Source organism: Carcharodon carcharias, chromosome 31 (genome assembly GCF_017639515.1).
Source record: "Carcharodon carcharias isolate sCarCar2 chromosome 31, sCarCar2.pri, whole genome shotgun sequence".
Taxonomy (NCBI): domain Eukaryota; kingdom Metazoa; phylum Chordata; class Chondrichthyes; order Lamniformes; family Lamnidae; genus Carcharodon; species Carcharodon carcharias.
This window is the reverse complement of record NC_054497.1, coordinates 14,784,720-14,806,555: the sequence shown is the minus strand read 5'-3', so window position 1 is coordinate 14,806,555 and position 21,836 is coordinate 14,784,720. Positions and strand designations below refer to the sequence as shown.

The following is a 21,836-nucleotide window of genomic DNA, read 5'->3' as shown; positions in this document are numbered from 1 at the left end:
ACCTATTGCTGGCCTTCTATCCAGCTTCACCTGCTCCCTCCACCTTAAACAGCATAAAATCCATCACATTTCTACTTCTCTTTAGCTCTGAAGAAGAGTCATATGGACTCGAAATGTTAACTCTGTTTCTCTCTCCACCAGATGCTGTCAGTCCTGCTGAGTTTTTACAGCATTTCTGTTTTTATTTCAGCTTTCCAGCATCCTCAGTATTTTATTTTTAACCGTGCTGCTGTTTCACTCCTGGCTAGCAGGTGGCAATGTCGGCGAAAATCCAGTCTCAGTTCCACTGGGACCCATCATGTCACCACTCACACGCTCATTGATTCGTTGTCGCTGCCACACAGCCGTAAAGTAGATTCACATTATGGCGCACAATTAGAAGGTAGAGCCGCAAAAATTTGCGTTGTATGGTTTGGTCTGATATAAAAGCGGTTATAAAAGTTGCTTAGGCATCGTGGTGCTCTAGAATTTGTCATTTAAAAAATTTTAATTCGACTTGAGGTTTTACGACAATGTCGTAGAGTAGTCCCGACCTACTTTCTGATGGTGTGGCAACAGGACCGTAAAGTGAATTTGGGAGGCTAATAACTAATTTATCCATTTTAACCGGGAGGAAGCTGGTTATTCGGGCCCCATAGATATCTCTGGCGAATCAGTTATTGAGCACCTGTCCAAAAAATGACCTTTAAATGGCGAAATCGACACGCCGTGTTACGACAGTGTCGCGCCTCGAGCCTGCTCCCGGTTTCCGGCAGTGTGGCGCCTCCCTCCCGGGCCGCTCAGGTTTTAATTTTTGTTCAAGTTTTTAATCTGGTGCCATCGGGCAGATCAAAGCGAGAAAATCGGGTAAAAACTGCGCGATTCGGCGCGCGGCGGCCCAGGGTATTTAAATAATTGGATATTTTATACAACGAGTAAGTTAAACTATTAAAAATATGTCCCGTCCCCCCCCCCCCAGCCCAGCTTCCCGGACGCATCGACTGGGAATCGGTCCTGGATCAGCGATAGTGCATTTATATAGCGCCCGGGGGAGGGTCAGTGCATTTATATAGCGCCCGGGGGAGGGTCAGTGCATTTATATAGCGCCCGGGGCAGGGACAGTGCATCTACGTAGCGCCAGGGGAAGGGACATTGCATTTGCGTAGCGCCCGGTGCAGGGGCAGGGACAGTGCATTTATGTAGCGCCCGGGGCAGGGACAGTGCATTTACGTAGCGCCCGGGGCAGGGACAGTGCATTTACGTAGCGCCCGGGGCAGGGTCAGTGAATTTACGTAGCGCCCGGGGCAGGGTCAGTGCATTTATGTAGCGCCCGGGGCAGCGACAGTGACCAGTGCATTTACTTAGCGCCCGGGGCAGCGACAGTGACAGTACATTTACGTAGCGCCTGGGGCAGCGGCAGCGACCAGTGCGTTTACGTAGCACCCCGGGCAGCGACAGTGACCGGTGCATTTACGTAGCGCCCGGGGCAGCGACAGTGACAGTGCATTTAAGTAGCGCCCGGGGCAGCGACAGTGACAGTGCATTTACATAGTGCCCAGGGCAAGGTTAGCGGGATAAACGTTAGCGCCAAGACAGCAGGGAGGACCTCCTGGCTCATCTAAGAAATAGGGGCTATTGGATTATTTCCACGCCTCTGGGAGGGAAGATGAGGCTCGGTTTCAACATCCCATTCAAAAGGCAGTGCCTCCAGCAGTGCAGCGCTCTCGGCTCTGCACTTTGTGCTCAAGTCTCCGGGTTGGGGCTTGAACCCTCAATCTTCAGGTGAAGGTGCTGCCCGCTCATGCTGAGTGACACTGGTGGGTAGCGGGGAGCAGTGGTGTAAGGTTGCGTCTGGTGAATTGTGAGTGAGATATCCTGAATGCACTTGGCTCTCCCTCCTATTTATTCGTTGTTTGGGTGTCTTTTTGCAGCTGATTGTAGAAGATGGCGAAATTCCTGACCCCTGTGATCCAGGATAATCCGTTCGGATGGGGACCGTGTGCAGTCCCAGAGCAGTTCAAGGATATGCCCTATCAGCCGTTCAGTAAGGGCGATCGGCTGGGAAAGGTGAGGCTGCTCCCTGAGGCCAGGTATCTGGAGCAACGAGGGTCTATGTGCACTGACTAACTGATCAAGAACATATGGACGAACATGAAGCGTATGAATGTTAGGTTTAGGAAGCTGTTATTGTCAACTGCTCATCAATGGGAACAACATTGTTAAACTTAGCAGACTAGCAAATCCCTGTGCTATTGCCCATGGGTGGTCCGGGGTATGGCCAAAAGGGTAGAATCATCGTGGGCAGCAGGGGGAAAACAGAAGGAGCGGAGCGACTGGTTCCAAGACAGAGTCGTTTACGGCACAAAAGGACGCCACTCGGCCCATCAGGTCCATGCAGGCTCCTCACGGAGCTGTCCAGTCAGTCCCACTCCTCCGTTCAATCCCTGTATTTTCAAGTAAATCACAATAAGTTAGTATGCAGGTGCAGTAAGTGACTAGGAAGGCTAATGGAATGTTGTCGTCTATTGCAAAGAGATTGGATAATAACAGTAGGGATGTTTTGCTATAGTTGTACAAGGCATTGGTGAAACCGCATCTAGAGTACAGTGCACAGTTTTGGTATCTTTATTTAGGAAATTAATTAATTAACTTAGGAGCAGTTCAGAGAAGTTTTACTCAACTGATTGCTGGGATGATGGGGATATCTTATGAGGAAAGGTTGGACAGGTTGGGCCTGTATTCATTGGAGTTTGGAAGAATGAGAGGTGATCTTGTTGAAACTTAAAATGCTGAGGGGATTGACAGGGTGGATGCTGAAAGGATGTTTCCCCTTTTGGGGGAGACTAGAACTAGGGGGGCACAGTTTAAAAATAATGGGCCTCCCATTTAAGATGGAGATGACAAGAAATGTTTTGTCTCTGAGGCCAGTGTATCCTTGGAACTCTCTTCCCCAGAGAGCAGTGGAGGCAGGGTCAATGAATATTTTTAAGGTGGAGGTAGATAGATTCTTGACTAACAAGGGAGTCAAAGGTTATTGGGAGTAGGTGGAATGTGAAGTTGAGACTACAATCAGATCAGCCATTGAATGGTGGAGCAGGCTCAAGGGATTGAATGGCCTACTCCTGTTCCTATTTCGTGTGTTCCTATCCAATTTCCTTTTGAAATCATTGTTTCCATTGTTACCACCCTCGTGGGCAGAGAGTTCCAGGGCATTAGCACTCGTTGTGTTTAAAAAAAATAAGTTCTTCCTCACATTCCCCCTGCATTTCTTGCTCAAAATCTTAAACCTGTGTCCCGGGAGCCCTGAGCAGTGTTGCAGAGATGTTGAAGGAGTAAGGGAGACAGTGTTACAGGAAGCATGTGCTATACCAGACCTTAAGCTTATGGATTAGCAGCGGAGGTTTGTATGTTTTCCTTGACTAGTGACTGCCATCTTTGGGAGTATTTGATCAAGGGGTGCAAATGGTTAAGTACTCTTTTAAACAGTGTCAATTCTACATGACTGTGTAAAAATTGAGAATGTGAGTGTTTGTAATTTGGGGCGGTGAGTTACTCTAAGTGTGTGTAACAATTTATATTTACAGGTTGCTGATTGGACAGGAGCAACATATCAAGATAAGCGATACACCAGTAAGTGCATTTGATTGGTGATGGGATACACTTTATAGACACTACCTATCTCAGCAAGCAGCCGTCTGAGCCCATTTGACACCTCTGGGCTAGTCGGCTGTGGAGAGCATCCCAACAGAGCCTGACTATTGTGTCCTGACTTTGACTCGCACACTTTGTGTAGGAGTTGGTGATTATCAATCAGGAGCAGAAACCTTGGGTGTTCCGTCTAACTCCTCTCCCCCACCAGCCTGCTCGCTCTATTGTAGCTTCTCTGCACAGATTGATCCTGGGACTTGCAGCGGGTGTGCGAGAGTCCGTCTGTGTATTTGCGTAAGGTTTTGTTGAACCTATCGGGGAATGCTTTCACATTTGTGTCCTGACCAATGTTTATCCCCTCAATTAGCATTACTAAAACCAATGATCTGGACATTATCACATTGCTCTTTTGTGGGAGCTTGCTGTGCGCAAATTGGCTGCCGTGTTTCCGACATTACAGCAGCGACTATACTTTCATTGGCTGTAAAGCTCTTTGAGACACCCTGAGGTTGCGAAAGGTGCTATAGGCGTGCAAGTTCTTTCCAATGTCCAAAGATATCTTGCAGCCTCTCTGTTCCTGGTAACATGCCACCTTCTTTCCCCCTCCCACAGATAAGTACTCCTCCCAGTTCGGCGGTGGCAGTCAGTACGCCTACTTCCACGAGGAGGACGAGACCAGCTTCCAGCTCGTTGACACTGCTCGCACGCAGAAGACTGCGTACCAGAGGAACCGTATGAGATTCGCTCAGGTGAGTGCCTGGGGTCGGCGCATAGTATCAGGTGGGGAGGGGTCTCTTGACACAGTCTGCGCAGGCGAGGGTGGGAGCCTGGCGATCAATCTGGCCTTTGCTCTGAGCATGTCAGACCGTTGACACGAAAGAAATAAAAACAGCCGAGAGACTCATCAGCTCAAGACAAAATCCGTGAAGGGAGAAAGTTTCAGCTCAATAATCTTACATCAGAACTGCAAGATGTTAGAGATGGAACAGGCCTTTAGTGAGTGCAGAGCCAGTGATCTTTTTGGTTGTGTTTTATCGATGATGCACATGGTTCTGGTTTGGATAGTGTTTGGTTGGAGTGTACAGTCTGCCCTGGGTGAACCAGGTTTAACAAAGTCAGAGGTCTTTCTGAGGGATAGCTGAGCAGAGAGAGCTGTTTATCAGTAGGATTACCCTGTTGCCTGCATGTTTTATGAAGGCTGCAAGGAAGTTTGAGAGATTAAACTGGGCCCCTATCTGTAAGGGGAGACATGCAGCTTGCATGTGTGATACAGCCTGAATGTCTATAAGTAAACTGGCTTTTTCCTAAGGAATGTATATCCTGCTGTTGATTCAGCACAGGTTTGACACTTTTTGCTTTTTGCAGCAGAGAAACATGCGCCGGGAGAAGGATAGGCGTCAGCTGCTGCAGTTTAACATGCAGACTCTTCCAAAAAGTGCCAAGCAGAAGGAAAGGTGAGTAAGCTAGTGCAGCAGTTGTTTGTCCAACCTTCTGTTCATCTCTCTCCTTTTCTCCCTTCTGGAAGATGCCGAGTATCTTGCTGGGGTTCTTTGGGTTACACTCGTTCTCTTGCACCCTTGGCAGTTGTTTCCTGGGCCAGAGGCCCAGCTTAATGCTCTGGGGGGCAAAATTCCACTACGGCAGCTGGTGTATAATCTGCTATATAAAGGCTAATCTCAGTAATGGTGACCATGAAACTATCAACCATTTTTGTAAAGACCCATCTGGTTCTCTAATGTCCTTTAGGGAAGGAAATCTGCCGTCCTTACCTGGTCTGGCCTACATGTGACTCCAGGCCCTCAGCAATGACTCTTAACTGCCCGCTGAAATGGCCTAACAAATCACATGGTTCGTGGGCAATTAGGGTTGGGCAGCAAATGCTGGCCTTGCCAATGATGCCCACATCCCATGAAAGAATAAACAAAAAAGCTCATCGGCACTGTCTGCGCCTGGCACTGTCTGCACCCGGCATTGCCACCACTAACTAGAGTCGATAGGCTCAGCTAAAGATGTTCACATCAAGAGAAATGCCCCACTCAGTCTCCTTTAATTCATTTACGATTCTTGTTCTTTGATCCAACCCTAACCAGGGTATGAATAAGGGCAACATCATCCCTGTTTCCATCATGTTTGACACTTTAGAGGAGGAGGGAATGTAAGTTGGTTTCTTGGGAAGTGCGATGTGACTGCAGGATGCCACCATCTACTGTGGGAAGAGCGTTTTCCAAAAAGGTGATGTCCTCAGTGTAAATGTGGCTGATCCATGGTTAATGTAGATTTTCCCCCCACCTCCACTGCCCCTCCCAATGCTGGGCACTCGATGGCAACCAATGGGATTGGGGTTTCGATTGTGAGGCCTTTCTGGGTTGAATAGCCAGCGGCAGCTTGGGGCACCCAGGCAGATCGGCCTCTGGACAGCATATCTGAAATTTTAACAGTGTAATTTGGGATGTTTCTTTCCACCTGAAATCACCTGAACGAGTTCTGTTTCTAACCTCATTTCAGGGATCGTTTGCGTTTGCAGAAGAAATTTCAGAAGCAGTTTGGTGTACGACAGAAATGGGACCAGAAGAATCAGGTCAGACTCTTAAAACCTCACTGAAACCATCAAAGTATAGGCCCAGCCTGTGTGAAATCAACAGAGCGTCTGCATATAAAATCACTGAAGGAGCAAAGCCTGTAACACGCTTCATCGTGGGGATGTGTATGTGCGTGTGTGTGTGCCCAGTATCTGGCTTTTACCAAGTTAAGGTAGCCACCACAATTTATCATTCAACAGCGCAATATAAAATCGAGCTGTTCTTGGACAAGCCTTCAGCATGGGCAACAAGGGAAGGTATCCACAGAAGACTGAATTCTAACAATGTCCTGGTGAAATTATTTTCTTGATATGTTTTTGTTTGTGGAAGTTTAAGTGCGGGATTTTCGAGTGGCCTCTATGTTTTTAAAGTTTGTAGCCCTGCGGTGAGTACCGCACAGTTACGTTCCCCTTTGCTGGGGTTGCTAACACATTCCCTGTTTGCCATGTACAGCTGAAGCCAAGAGATTCCTCTGTTGAAGTGCGCAGTGACTGGGAGGTGAAAGAGGAGATGGACTTTCCTCGGCTGATGAAGATGAGATACATGGAAGTGGCTGAACCCAGCGACATGTGAGTTTTTTCCAAATTAATATCTCCCCTTTCCCTGACTCCCCCCGCTGTTGCCCCCAGCCCACCCCGACCACAGGAAGGTGACTTTGCCATTGCACTTCTTACCCAGTCACAGCAGGGTGGGATGTCCCGGTGTCACCTACTCCTCATCCATATTGACTCTGGAAAACACTCTTGCAGCTCTGACATTCGGTTCTCGAGCGTCTAAAGGTTCCCTGAAGGCAAAAAGACCCTGCCTCTGTTTTGTTCTGGCTCCAGTTTCAGAATTCCCCTTCTCATACACACTACAGTGCCGTACTGTGGGAGTGCTGCACTGTCTTCTCAGATGAGATGTTAAACCAAGGCCCTGTCTGCCCCCTCAAGTGGACTATTTTGAAGAAGAGCCACATAATTCTCCCCAGTGTCCAGCTGATATTTATCTCAATATCACTGAAACAGACGGCCTGGTCACTGTCTCAATGCTGTGTTGGATTCCTGTTCCCTCAGAGAGTGCTGCGGTACATTGGAGTACTATGACAAGGCTTTCGACCGAATTACAACCCGGAACGAGAAGTCACTCAGAAGCATCAAGAGGATTTTCCACACTGTCACCACCACTGACGACCCAGTCATCCGTAAGGTTAGCTGACAGATCAGACCTCATCATAAGAAGGATGGGTGGGTGAGGCATTAATGTTCCAGGCCCTGTGACCTGGGGTTAAAAAGCTCTGCAGAGTGACAGTGCCCGCAATGGCCAGACTGGAGATGGTTCGGTCATTTTCCATTAGTCACCTGGATTCTGTAAGAGATGTGCGTTCTACACATAGCATTTATATTGTGTAACTATCCCCCACTGACAGTGTTTTACTGTGGGAGTTACCTACTGCAGCCGGGAAACACATTGCTGTAGTTTTAGTAAATTAAAATCATGTCTTGCCCGGCCACCATCACTGTGTTCATTAAATAGTCACTCGCCGATGGTAGAAGGCGGGCAGCCACATATTCTGTTCTCTCTCTCTCTCTCGCGCTCGCTCTCTCTCGCGCTCGCTCTCTCTCGCGCTCGCTCTCTCTCGCGCTCTCTCTCGCGCGCTCTCTCTCGCGCGCTCTCTCTCGCGCGCTCTCTCTCGCGCTCTCTCTCTCGCGCTCTCTCTCTCGCGCTCTCTCTCTCGCGCTCTCTCTCTCGCGCTCTCTCTCTCGCGCTCTCTCTCTCGCGCTCTCTCTCTCGCGCTCTCTCTCTCGCGCTCTCTCTCTCGCGCTCTCTCTCTTGCGCTCGCGCGCTCTCTGTCTCAAGCTCGCGCTCTCTCTCTCACGCTCGCGTTCTCTCTCTCTCGCGCTCGTTCTCTCTCGCGCTCGTTCTCTCTCTCTCGCGCTCGTTCTCTCTCTCTCTCGCGCTCGTTCTCTCTCTCTCGCGCTCGTTCTCTCTCTCTCGCGCTCGTTCTCTCTCTCGCGCTCGTTCTCTCTCTCGCGCTCGTTCTCTCTCTCGCGCTCGTTCTCTCTCTCGCGCTCGTTCTCTCTCTCGCGCTCGTTCTCTCGCGCTCGTTCTCTCTCTCGCGCTCGTTCTCTCTCTCGCGCTCGTTCTCTCTCTCGCGCTCGTTCTCTCTCTCGCGCTCGTTCTCTCTCTCGCGCTCGTTCTCTCTCTCGCGCTCGTTCTCTCTCTCGCGCTCGTTCTCTCGCTCGCACGCGTTCGTTCTCTCGCTCGCACGCGTTCGTTCTCTCGCTCGCACGCGTTCGTTCTCTCGCTCGCACGCGTTCGTTCTCTCGCTCGCACGCGCTCGTTCTCTCGCTCGCACGCGCTCGTTCTCTCGCTCGCACGCGCTCGTTCTCTCGCTCGCACGCGCTCGTTCTCTCGCTCGCACGCGCTCGTTCTCTCTCTCGCGCGCTCTCGCTTTCTCTCGCGCGCTCTCGCTTTCTCTCGCGCGCTCTCGCTTTCTCTCTCTCGCGCGCTCTCGCTTTCTCACTCTCGCGCGCTCTCGCTTTCTCTCTCTCGCGCGCTCTCGCTTTCTCTCTCTCGCGCGCTCTCGCTTTCTCTCTCTCGCGCGCTCTCGCTTTCTCTCTCTCGCGCGCTCTCGCTTTCTCTCTCTCGCGCGCTCTCGCTTTCTCTCTCTCGCGCGCTCTCGCTTTCTCTCTCTCGCGCGCTCTCGCTTTCTCTCTCTCGCGCGCTCTCGCTTCCTCTCTCGCGCGCGCTCTCGCTTCCTCTCTCGCGCGCGCTCTCGCTTCCTCTCTCGCGCGCGCTCTCGCTTCCTCTCTCGCGCGCGCTCTCGCTTCCTCTCTCGCGCGCGCTCTCGCTTCCTCTCTCGCGCGCGCTCTCGCTTCCTCTCTCGCGCGCGCTCTCGCTTCCTCTCTCGCGCGCGCTCTCGCTTCCTCTCTCGCGCGCGCTCTCGCTTTCTCTCTCGCGCGCGCTCTCGCTTTCTCTCTCGCGCGCGCTCTCGCTTTCTCTCTCGCGCGCGCTCTCGCTTTCTCTCTCGCGCGCGCTCTCGCTTTCTCTCTCGCGCGCGCTCTCGCTTTCTCTCTCTCGCGCGCTCTCGCTTTCTCTCTCTCGCGCGCTCTCGCTTTCTCTCTCTCGCGCGCTCTCGCTTTCTCTCTCTCGCGCGCTCTCGCTTTCTCTCTCTCGCGCGCTCTCGCTTTCTCTCTCTCGCGCGCTCTCGCTTTCTCTCTCTCGCGCGCTCTCGCTTTCTCTCTCTCGCGCGCTCTCGCTTTCTCTCTCTCGCGCGCTCTCGCTTTCTCTCCCTTCCACTACCCCCCCTTCTCTCTCTCCCTCACTTGCCTTCTCCTGAATTTAACTTCTAGCTGATGTTTTGTTGCACAAGAACATTTATCTCTGATACCTCTGAAAGGTGGAATTCTGTGCCACAAAAAGCGATAGATGCTAGGTCAATTAATAATTTTAAATCTCACACTGACAGATGTTTGCTGGATGTGGATACAGAAGGATCTGAAACCAAGGCAGGTAGATGGAGTTGAGGTACAGGCCAGCCATGACCTGACTGAATAGCTGAACAGGCTTGAGGGGCTGACTGGCTTTCCCCTGGTGCAAAGTGACCACTCTTCATTTGAGTGTCATTTTTGCTGTTCAACTGTGGAGGGCATCACAGCAAGTCTGGTATTGTCTGGCATTCAACACTTTCCAGTCAGGATCACTGCGTGACTGGATAGTCATCCTTTTATTTACTTTTTTGATATAGGTGAGGCTGGTAAAATTGGCATTTATTGCCCATTGCCAGCTGCCCAGCTGCAACCCCTCTGGTATGGCACTCCCATGGAGGAGCGGCATTAGCTGCCCAAGTGGGGACGTGTGACATGAATGGAAACTTGGAGCTGCTGCTGGTGTTGCTGCGCTTGACCTTTTTTAAATAGAGGAACCCTGGCTGACTTTCTGTCTCCGTTGGGTTTAATTGTACTTTGTCAAAAACCGGGATTAATTTGTTGGTCAAATTCTTTTATGCTCTTTAATCCAGACCAAACTCCTGGCTCAGTATATCCCTCAGTGGAGTTTGAGTTGGTTGACTGTCTCTGTCTAACTGAGCGAAAGCTGTTCCCTCCCTCAAGCTTTTGGAGTGAGTTGATTGTCTTTGTGTGTTTACAGCTGGCCAAGTCCCAGGGGAATGTGTTTGCAACAGACGCCATCTTGGCCACTCTGATGTGCTGCACTAGGTCCGTCTACTCCTGGGACATCATCGTGCAACGGGTCGGATCCAAACTTTTCTTCGACAAACGTGACCACTCAGACTTTGGTAAGGAGGAAATTGCCGTTCTTAGCGTCATGACAGACACGTTGCATTTTACCCCTCCCCTGCAGCCCCTCTGCACCCCGCGCAGTAAAACCTCCCGTCTCTTATAAATCCCGTTTTTGATGTCCGGCTGGTGATTGGATCTGATGGTAAGAGAGCTGGATGTGTGCTGTGGCCGATTGTTAACCTGCTCTTTTTATCACTCAGACCTACTAACGGTCAGCGAAACTGCGAATGAACCCCCTCAAGATGAAGGGAATTCTTTCAACTCTCCCCGTAACTTGGCCATGGAGGCCACTTACATCAACCACAACTTCTCTCAGCAATGCCTGAAGATGGTGAGAAAAGGGTCATCAAACGATGTAAGTGACTGGTCTGTAAATGTGATCTATTTATACCGTAACCCTCAAGACAGCACTTAAAAGGTGCAAAAGCTTCCTAAAATGCTGGTCAGGCCTTGGCCGGAGTACTGTGTCCAATTCGTGGCTCACAGTCATTATCGTAGCAACTAACAGCAAAACTATGCAGACTTATTGAAATTAGATTGTATACCTGCCCAAATCAAAATTGAATCAGAGATATCTTTAACTAGATGACAGGGAGTGTGTTAATGTGCACCTCCATCCCACTTAGACATTTACGTAGTTGCGGTTTTAATTATGTTGAAACCAAATATTGCTCTTCAGTATCTGTTTAAAATATTTGGAGTGTATTTGTTTTGCCTAAATAATAATGATGAGTCACAATTTATTGGATGTGAGGTGCTTTGTGATGTTCCGACGGGCATAAAGACAACTGTAAATAACACAGGGTTTTGTTCCTGTGTTTCTCGGCCTTGTTTTGGAATTGGGCAGAATCTCCTGTTTCTTGACCAGGGATGTCTTTCCTGAGTTTGGAAAGGGTGGAATATTATCTGGAGTTGGGGGTCCATTGATTATGTGGGGTTACAGAGGCTGCGATGTTGTCGGTGTTGCTGTCTCTCGGGCTTGGACCTTTTCCTTCAGTGATTTCAGCTGCCTTCCTATTACATGAAACGGTTCACACTTTCCTTTCTCCTCCCACCCTTTTTCTCTCTCTCTCTCTCTCTCTCCGCCCCCCCCCACTGCTAGGGTGTTGAGAAGTACAAGTTCCCGAATCCAAACCCTTTTGTGGAGGATGACGTAGACAAGAACGAGGTGGCTTCGGTGGGATACAGGTAGGGAATGGAACCTGTTCACTCCCAATCCTGTGAGTGTGTGAATGAAGTCTGTGTGAACGACTGGGCCCAATACTATGATGAATAACTAACCATACAAAGAGTGGCTCGGGCAAGCGACTTATCACGATGTGAGATGACGCAACCTGCAGCTAGCCCCCTGCTTTTTTTCCATTTAGCACACATAGCATAATTTAATTTTACTTGCCCTATGAATATTTGGCATAAAATGAATTGCAAAGGGGGCAAATTCAGATCATTACATCAAATTTTACACATCAGAAACAGGCCATTCAGCCCACCAGGTCTGTTCATTTAAGGCGTCTTGGTTGTTGATGTGAAAGCTGTGTGCAGCATGGGGCAGTGAAGTCCTAGATGTGGACAGTATCATGAGGTGATCAAGACTGGTTCCTTAGAATGAATGGCTCTAAGACTTTCACTGGAATGCTGGAATCCACCACCACCTGCCAGCATTCCCCACAAAATTTTCAAACATTCATTCTTGGCATGTGGGCATCACAGGCTGGGCCAGCATTTATTGGCTATCTCTAATTGCCCCTTGAGAAGGTGGTGGTGAGCTGCCTTCTTGAACCGCTGCAGTCCATGTGGTGTAGGTACACCCACAGTGCTGTTAGGGAGAGAGCTCCAGGATTTTGACCCAGCAACAGTGAAGGGACGGTGATATATTTCCAAGTCAGGATGGTGAGTGACTTGGATGGGAGCTTCCAGGTGGTGGTGGTGTTCCCATCTATCTGCTGCCCTTGTCCTTCTAGATGGTAGTGGTCGTAGGTTGGAAGGTGCTGTTTAAGGAGTCTTGGTGAATTCCTGCAGTATCTTGTAGATGGTACATAGTGCTGCTGTCGTGTGTCGGAGGTGGAGGGAGTGAATGTTTGAGGATGGGGTGCCAATCAAGCGGGCTGCTTTGTCCTAGATGGTGTCAAGCTTCTTGAGTGATGAGAGCTGCACTCATCCAAGCAAGTGGAGAGAATTCCATCATGTTCCTGACTTGTGCTTTGTGAATGGTGGACAGGCTTTGGGGAGTCAGGAGGTGAGTTACTTGCCACAGGATTCCTAGCTTCTGACTTGCTCTTGTAGCCACAGTATTTATATGGCTGGTCTGGTTCAGTTTCTAGTCAATGGTAACCCTCCAGGATTTTGATATTGGGATTCAGCAATGGTAATGCCATTGAACATCAAGGGGAGATGGTTAGATTCTCTTTTGTTGGAGGTGGTCATTGTCTGGCACTTGTGGCACAAATGTTACTTGCCACTTGTCAGCCCAAGCCTGGATGTTGTCCAGGTCTTGCTGCAATCGAACATGAACTGCTTCAGTATCTGAGGAGTCACGAATGGTGCTGAACATTGTGCAATCATCAGCGAACATCCACATTTCTGACCTTATGATGGAAAGAAGGTCATTGATGAAGCAGCTGAAATGGTTGGGCCAAGATACTACCCAGAGGAACTCCTGCAGTGATGTCCTGGAATCGAAGTGTCTGATTTCCAACAACCATGTTTCTTTGTGTTAGGTATGACTCCAACCAGTGGAGATTTTTCCCCCAATTCCTACTGCCTCCAGTTTTGTTAGGGCTCCTTGATGCCACACTCTGTCAAATGCGGCCTTGATGTCAAGGGCAGTCACTCTTACCTCACCTCTGGAGTTCAGCTCTATTGTCCATGTTTGAATCAAAGCTGTAATGAGGTCAGGAGCTGAGTGATCCTGGTGGAACCCAAACTGAGTGTCAGTGAACAGGTTATTGCTAAGCAAGTGTTGCTTGATAGCACTGTTCCATCACTTTACTGATGATGGAGAGTAGGCTGATGGGGCAGTAATTGGCCAGTTTGGATTTGTCCTGCTTTTTGTGTACAGGATATACCTGGGAAATTTTCCACATAGCTGGGTAGATGCCAGTGTTGTAGCTGTACTGAAACAGCTTGGCTAGGGGCGCGGCAAGATCTGGAGCACAAGTCTTCAGTACTTTTGCCGGAATATTGTCAGGGCCCATAGCCTTTGCAGTATCCAGTCCCTTCAGCTGTTTCTTGATATCACCTGGAGTGAATGGAATTGGCTGAAGTCTGACCTCTGGAGGAGGCTGAGATTGATCATTCACTTGGCATTTCTGGCTGAAGATGGTTGCAAACGCTTCAGCCTTATCTTTTGCACTGATGTGCTGGGCTCCCCCATCATTGAGGATGGGGATATTTGTGGAGCCTTCTGCTCCAGTGAGTTGTTTAATTGTCCACCACCATTCACAACTGGATGTGGCAGGACAGCAGATCTTAGATCTGATCCGTTGGTTGTGGAATTGCTTACCCCTGTCTATCACTTGCGGCTTATGCTGTTTGACATGTAAGTAGTCCTGTGTTGTAGCTTCACCAAGTTGACACCTCATTTTTAGGTATGCCTGGTGTTGCTCCTGGCATTCCCTCCTGCTCTCTTCATTGAACCAGGGTTGATCCCCTGGCTTGATGGTAATGGTAGAGTGGGGGATGTGCCAGACAATGAGGTTACAGATTGTGGTTGAGTACAATTCTGCTGCTACTGATGGCCCACAGCACCTCATGGATGCCCAGTCTTGAGTTGCTAGATCTGTTTGAAATCTATCCATTTAGCATGGTGGTAAGTGCCACACAACACGATGGAGGGTATCCTCAATGTGAAGGCGGGACTTCGTCTCCACAAGGACTGTGCGGTGGTCACTCCTACCGATACTGTCATGGACAGATGGAACTACGGCAGACAGGTTGGTGAGGATGAGTCAAATATGTTTTTCCCTCTTGTTGGTTCCCTCACCACCTGCCGCACACCCAGCCCAGCCTCCCCTCATAGGATTTGGCCAGCTTGGTCAGTAGTGGTGCCACCGAGCCACTCTTGGCGATGGACATTGAAGTCCCCCACCCAGAGTACATCCTGTGCTCTTGCCACCCTCAGTTCTTCCACCAAGTGGTGTTCAACATTGGAGTAGCACTGATTCATCAGCTAAGGGTGGGGCAGTATGTGGTAATCAGGAAGTTTCCTTGCCCATGTTTAACCTGATGCCCTGAGACTTCATGGGATCTGGAGTCGATGTTGAGGGCTCCTGGTACAACTCTGTTTCTGACTGTATACTGCTGTCACCTCTGCTGGGTCTGTCCTACTGCGGGGAACAAGTCTTAACCATGGATGGTGATGGCGATGTCTTGGACACTGTCTATAAGCATGATTCCGTCAGTATGACTGTGTCATACAGTTGCTTGACTGTGAGACAGCTCACTCAATTTTGGCACAAGCCTCCAGTTGTTAGTAAGGAGGACTCTGCAGGGTTGACAGGCCTGAGTTTGTCATTGTCGTTTCCGATGCCTTGTTAGCAGTTTGATACAAGTGAGTGGCTGGCTTAGGCTATTTCACGGGGCATTTAAGAGTCACATGATTGCTGTGGGCCTGGAGTCACATGTAGGTCAGACCAGGTAAGGAAGGCAGATTTCCTTCCCTAAAGGACATTGGTGAACCAGATGGGTTTTTACAACAAAATCGATTCATGGTCATCGTTAGACTTGTAATCCCACCATATTCAAAAAAAAAAATCTGGAATTCGAGCCCAGGTCCCCAGAGCATTACCCTCCCTAAAAGTAAAATACTGCAGCTGCTGGAAATCTGAAATAAAAACAGAAAATGCTGGAAAAACTCAGCAGGTCTGACAGCATCTGTGGAGAGAGAAACAGTTAACATTTTGAGGTTGTACACCCCTTCTGGGACTCTGGAATTCTAGTCCACTCTCAATACCTCACACCACCAGCTCCCCTCATAGGATTTGAACTCCTTTTTTGTTTTGTGGATTATTTGTTCAATATTGTGACCACAGCGCCACCATACACTGTTATAATCCCACTGACTACGCTGTTTAAGTCTCAAGTGAATGATGTCATTTTCACGGTGGCAGTGTGCCTCACGGGCCTCCCAGCTCACTCGGTTTCCCCTGACTTGCTTCCTGCAGGTATCGGAGGTGGAAGCTGGGAGAAGACATTGACCTGATCGTGCGGTGCGAGCATGATGGCGTCATGACAGGCGCCAACAGTGAAGTGTCCTTCATCAACGTCAAGACTCTGAACGAGTGGGACTCTCGGGTAGGGGCCAAGATCCTGCACACGACCGGGATCTGCAAATAATTCCTCAGGGTAGATGTTGTAGCCCCTTAACTGATGCAGACCAGTGATCACAATAAAAACTACTGTCACCGGGACTGTGTTAGTATTTAAAGGGGAGGACCCTGGGACTGTGTTAGTATTTAATGGGGGGGTCCCTGGGACTGTGTTAGTATTTAATGGAGGGGTCCCTGGGACTGTTAGTATTTAATGGGGGGGGTCCCTGGGACTGTTAGTATTTAATGGGGGGGTCCCTGGGACTGTGTTAGTATTTAATGGGGGAGTCCCTGGGACTGCGTTAGTATTTGACGGGGGGGATCCCCGGGACTATGTTAGTATTTGACAGGGGGGGAGTCCCTGGGACTGCGTTAGTATTTGACGGGGGGGATCCCCGGGACTATGTTAGTATTTGACTGGGGGGGGGTCCCCGGGACTATGTTAGTATTTGACTGGGGGGGGGGAGTCCCTGGGACTGCGTTAGTATTTGACGGGGGGGGGTCCCTGGGACTGCGTTAGTATTTGACGGCAGGGGGGTCCCCGGGACTGTGTTAGAATTTGACAGGGGGGTCCCCGGGATTGTGTTAGAATTTGACAGGGGTGTCCCCGGGACTGTGTTAGAATTTGACGGGGGGGGTCCCCGGGACTGTTAGAATTTGACAGGGGTGTCCCCGGGACTGTGTTAGAATTTGACGGGGGTGTCCCCGGGACTGTGTTAGAATTTGACGGGGGGGGGTCCCCGGGACTGTGTTAGAATTTGACGGGGGGGTCCCCGGGACTTTGTTAGTACTTGACTGGGGGGGAGGGCTCCCTGGGACTGCATTATTATTTGACTTGCGGGGTGGGAGGGTGGGGGGGGGTCCTTGGGACTGCATTAGTATTTGACTGGGGGTCCCCGGGACTGTGTTAGTATTTGATGGAAGGCCTCCCAGGCTTGACACGAACTAGGAATTGTAGTTGGTCTAAGTGAACTGTTGACTGGCCACCCAGCACTTTCCAGCCTTTGGATCATTTGCTAAGTGTGTTAATAAAAGTTGTCCAGCTTCTCTTAGAGTAGACGGGGAAGTTGTTGTTAATCATAAGGCAGGGGCTGCGGGTGGGTTGTAAGAAGCTGTAGACTGTCTGGAAGAGACTGAATTTCTGTTCCTCTGTGCAGTACTGTAATGGAGTGGATTGGCGCCAGAAGCTGGACTCTCAGAGGGGAGCTGTCCTGGCCACAGAGTTGAAGAATAACAGCTATAAACTAGCTCGATGGACCTGCTGTGCATTGCTGGCTGGATCAGAATATCTGAAACTTGGGTAAGGAAGCTGGACCTTGGAATGTGAGAGGGATAGTGATGCTGAGACTTTTAGTAGTCTTTTTAAAAAATCCCAAATGTAGATGGAGTGTGGTGCCTGAATTTCAACTGATTGCATTTAATTCTCAAACTTTGTCTGAGAGGTGGTTCCACTTTGTTGCAAATGTTCTTCTCCATCTCGGCTCAGTTGGAGTCCTCTTGCCTTTAAGTCAAGGTCGTGGGTTCAAGCCCCATCCAGGGAACACAGGCGAACAGGCCCAGTGCAGTACTGAGGGTGCGCTACAATGTCCGAGGGTCAGTAGTGAAGAAGTGCAGCATTATCAGAGGGAGTGCTGCGCTGTCGGAGGGGCAGTGCTGCGTGAGGCTTGCGCCAGCGGAGGGGCAGTGCTGCGGGGGGCCTGCGTTGTCGGTTTTGGGGGGGGGGCATTGATCTGGAACATCTTATCTTTTTCTCAGTACCTTGGTCCCGTCAGCTGCTGTTGCTTCCTCCTATAATTCACACTCTAAAAATACCAGCAGAAGTCGGACACTAGCTACCAAAAAAGTGTCAAACACTGACCTCTCTTATTCAGTCACTGCATGGTGCATCACAACAGTGGTGGTGAAAGGGTGACTATTAACCAGTGAAATCATTGTTTCTCATTCTCTCTCATTGTTTAAAGCTATGTGTCCCGATTCCACATCAAGGATTCCTCTCGTCATGTGATCCTGGGCACCCAACAGTTCAAACCCAATGAGTTTGCCAGTCAGATTAACCTGAGTATGGAGAATGCCTGGGGAATCCTGCGCTGTGTCATTGACATCTGCATGAAGTTGGATGAGGGCAAATACCTCATCCTGAAAGACCCTAACAAGGTGAGCTCCAGTGGTGGGGGAGGGGAGAGTGGGGGATACTGACTCCTCCTCAAGGTAATACAGGAGGGACCAGTTGCCACTATGCACGGTCCTGCTCTGCAGTGACTTAATTAAGGGGAAGTTGGATAAGTACAGGAGGGAGAAAGGAATAGATGGTTTGATAGGGAGAGATGAAACAGGGTGGGGAAAGGCTCATGTGAAGAATAAAAATGGACCGATTGAGCTGAATGGCCTGTTTCTGTGAATTGTATGTATTCTCCAGAGAAAAGTGTGCGCAGACTTTTCAGTGTTTATTTTAGAGCTTTTTTTTAAAAATAGCTTCAGAAATATGGGAGCGGGAGGCGAGAGTCCAAACTTCAGTGGGAAACTGAATCATCAGACTTCATTGGGTCCAGTTGTGTTTTCATTCTCCCTGACCAAGGCCCAGGTATTACACTGCGTAACAATTAGATCGCTGGGCTGGAAGAGACGCGGTGAATTTAGAGAGACTGAAAAGGCATCTGTAGTTCAGAGAAGTAAATTGTTTGGTTGGAGCAGACATGGGAGGAAAGGATTATTGATGGATTACGTAAAACTTGCAGGAGTTTATATGAAGTTGGGCACGAATAAACGGCAGGCAAGTGGGAAGCAACTGAATTATTTCTGGCCGTAGGCTGTAATTGGAACTGGTGATGTTCCCACATGTGGCAATGGTGTGTGCAGGGGAGGTGAGAGCCGCCGTGCACAGTGGAAGCTCTGGTGCTGACACCAGCACTGGCGCTGACACCAGCACTGGCTCATACATTACTGTGTTTGGGCTGGTGCTTGTTTTCTGCTGGGCCCATCTTTCTTTCTCTTTCCTTTTCTGCAGCAAGTCATCCGTGTCTACAGCCTTCCCGATGGCACCTTTAGCTCTGAAGAAGATGAGGATGAGGAGGATGATGAGGATGATGAAGAGGAGGATGGTGCACAGTGAGGAGTACAGAAAACCCCTGACTCCATGGAAACCTTTGATAAAGAGTCACAGAATTTACCGGGTCTTGCCAACACGACACTGAGAAAGTTCACTCATAGTGTAGCATGACAAAGTATGAATACAAGTTACTCATTGTACACTCACTCAAAAAGAAACTCTTCTCAAATATGTCCCTCAGTTTTTATCCAGAGTCCCAAACCCTGCTGGGGTCATGTTTCTCTGCTGCATCTTCCCAAGTGCGAGCCCAGTGATTGTGTTGACATGCAGTGTGGGGCTGTCACAGCTAAGCCCAATCTGCCTCTCTTCTCTGGCAAAGGGCCCAAACTCTGAAGTGTTGACCCATGCCCTCCCTTTACAGCCTCTGGTGGACCTGCTGTGTGTGAGTTGTCCAGCAACCTCTGTCATTACTTCTGACCTCAGCTGAAATTCACCCACGCATTTTGCAGTTGGAGTCAGCGAGAAGTTGAAACTCTGACCTACCCATCTGTCTCTGTCTTGTCCCTTCTCTCTCTAGCCCTCTCTTTCTCCTCCTTGCTCTCTTTCTCCTCCTTGCTCTCTCTCTCCTTCTCGCGCTCTCTCTCTCTCTCTCTCTTTCTCTCTCTCCTGCTCGCTCGTGCTCCGGGCTACTAGCACCATTTGCAGCACTGCCCCTCCACCACACAGTCCACCTCAGGTCAGTTAATGGGGCACAGGCTAGGGGTTAACACTCCGTTTCTCTGACTGTGTCTCCTACAGAGTGAACCCGACAGCTACTTCCTACCAGCCTCTCCTGGAAGAATAGTGAGAGACATTTGATCAATCTGACAGTCTGCACGACAGGCTTGAGCATCATGGTATTTAAACTCAAATCCTGACAGCTAAATCTTCATAAAACAATAAATAGACAAAAAAATATTGCTACAAGCTGGTACAAGGGAGCACGTTTTTAAATGACTGCAGAGTAAACTTAAAATTGAGTTTGGGATGAAGAATCAAATCTGCTAGATGGGGCATTGTAGGTCAAGACAGTAGAGATGTTTAAAATTGCAGTTGGGTGCAGGACTGAAAGACACGAGTAGCATTGTCACCTTTCAAAGGAGAGATTTTTCACTCCTTTTGTTTCTCTGCTAACTCGTCTTATTCTTCCCTGCAGCCTTGACTATTTCCTGGATTTAAGATTAACCTGTCTTTCCCCAATTACAATGCCTGAAAACTTTGTAAATCTAATGCCAGCCTGTAATGAGGAGCCTCATTTGAAATGTGTTCAAGAAAGGAATTCATTCAGTCAGACTTGAAGCTTTGAGGGAGGGGTTGAGTTTGTGTACAAAAGAAATGAGAATAAAGATTCCATTTTGATGTTTCTGTTCTCCAATTATTGTTTAGTTCTAGCACACAGTCCAATGTAAAAGAATGGGCTGCACACTCCTTCCTGTTTGTGTCTGAGCATTGCTACCTTCCGCTTAAAGGAGTGGATGTCTGGTAGGTATGGGATCTGAATCTGCTACTGCACTGCTTTCCACAGTTAAATAGCTGGCTGGTTCCCCCTGACCTATGGTCAAGTGAATGATGCTACTGAGGACTGGCAACTGCTGTGAATCCAGCAAGAATCTACAGGGCACAAGCCAGGATTATGATGGAATACTCTCCACTTGCCTGCCTGACTGCAGCTCTTGCTCCAACAACACTCAAGCTCGACACCATCCAGGACAATGCAGTCCACTTGATCAACACCCCATCCACCATCTTAAGCACTCTCTCCTTCCACCACATATGCACAGTGACAGCAATGTGTACCATCTACAAGATGTATTACAGCACCTGACCAAGGCTGCTTTGACAGCACCTTCTAAACCTGCAATCGCTGACCTAGAAGGACAAGAGCAGCCGATGCATGGGAACAACATCAACCACAAGTTCCCCACGAAGCCACATCTTCCTGACTTTGAAATATATCGCTGCTCCTCCACTGTCGCTGGGTCAAAATCCTGGAACTCCCTAACAGCACTGTGGGTGTACCTACACTACATGGACTGCAGTGGTTCAAGAAGGCAGGTCAGCACCACCTTCTCAAGGGCAATTAGGGATGGGCAACAAATGCTGGTTTTGCCAGCAAAACCCACATCCTGTGAAAATAATAAAACAAACAGCAGTGTTCTCTCCACTTGAGTGAGTAACCAATGTTAAATTGCCTGATTCCTCCTGGCCAGTTTGGATCAATAATAACGATTTGTTTCTCTACACTAATTTTAAGTCGGTTGTTGACTTGAAAGCAAAAAATTCACTTCACAATAAGTCACTTCACTGTGCCAGCTTCCTGGTGAAATTATACTCCTTACGTCATGGCAAAGTCCTGTCTTGGAGCAGTTTTGACAGGTGCCGGTAAAGATGTTAAATATTGATTCCAAGACACAGCCAGTTAAGTCCCTTTTGTAGTGTATTCATTGTTGTAGGAAATGCACAGCAAGCTCCCACAAACAGAAATAAGAACTCCCCTGCTCTTCAAAATGACAGCCACGGGTCTTTTATTTCCACCTGAGAGAGCAGACATGGCCTCTGTTTAGCATCTCATCTGAAAGATGACACATCTGACAGTGCAGTGCTCCCTCAGTACTGACACTGGGAGTGTCGACAGCTAATAGGATTCAAATCTTTGGAATGGGTCTTTTGACTGGCTAAGAGCTATCCACTGGCCCAAGGCTGGCATCTTGGCTGGTGTTTTGTCGGTAATTCAAGCTTGTTATGTCTGTATTGACCCTTTAGGTGGAGCAGTGGTTCTGTACAGACCCCATTCAGAAGTGGTTGCATGTGTATCAGAAGAGAGCGCCCGGGGAAAAGGGCTAAGTGTTTGAAATTTAAAGCAGTATGGTTAAAGTGCCCGAGATGTTGCCTTAACACCCAGGAGTTGAAGATGTGTATGAAAGTGAGTCACATGTAGGCCAGACCAGGTAAGGAT

At 49.1% G+C, this 21,836-nt stretch overlaps 1 protein-coding gene across 4 annotated transcripts; it reads left to right on the top strand.

Annotated features, from left to right (window-relative positions):
* Positions 1-363: 363 nt before the first annotated feature.
* Positions 364-20,239, top strand: eif3d (eukaryotic translation initiation factor 3, subunit D). 4 transcript variants are annotated; one of them, XM_041177870.1, is made up of 15 exons: positions 364-382; positions 1,911-2,046; positions 3,564-3,609; positions 4,240-4,376; positions 4,993-5,081; positions 6,133-6,205; positions 6,660-6,775; positions 7,262-7,394; positions 10,338-10,485; positions 10,690-10,844; positions 11,592-11,677; positions 15,652-15,781; positions 16,953-17,095; positions 17,757-17,949; positions 18,800-20,239. In XM_041177870.1, exons 2-15 carry the CDS (start codon positions 1,924-1,926, stop codon positions 18,902-18,904), a joined length of 1,677 nt encoding a protein of 558 aa, XP_041033804.1. In that variant the 5' UTR covers positions 364-382; positions 1,911-1,923; the 3' UTR covers positions 18,905-20,239. The 4 variants fall into 4 exon arrangements, with proteins under 4 accessions (XP_041033804.1, XP_041033805.1, XP_041033802.1 ...); XM_041177871.1 differs by lacking the exon at positions 364-382 and adding an exon at positions 752-882; XM_041177868.1 differs by lacking the exon at positions 364-382 and adding an exon at positions 752-914.
* Positions 20,240-21,836: the final 1,597 nt, after the last annotated feature.

What these genes read in the sequence shown, in the direction of transcription:
- eif3d (XM_041177870.1), top strand. Translation starts at nt 1,924, where the DNA reads ATGGCGAAATTCCTGACCCCTGTGATCCAGGATAATCCGTTCGGATGG. An exon ending in TCAAGATAAGCGATACACCA is followed by an intron (nt 3,610 to 4,239) that starts GTAAGTGCATTT and finishes CCCCTCCCACAG; the next exon opens with ATAAGTACTCCTCCCAGTTC. An exon ending in ACGACCCAGTCATCCGTAAG is followed by an intron (nt 7,395 to 10,337) that starts GTTAGCTGACAG and finishes GTGTGTTTACAG; the next exon opens with CTGGCCAAGTCCCAGGGGAA.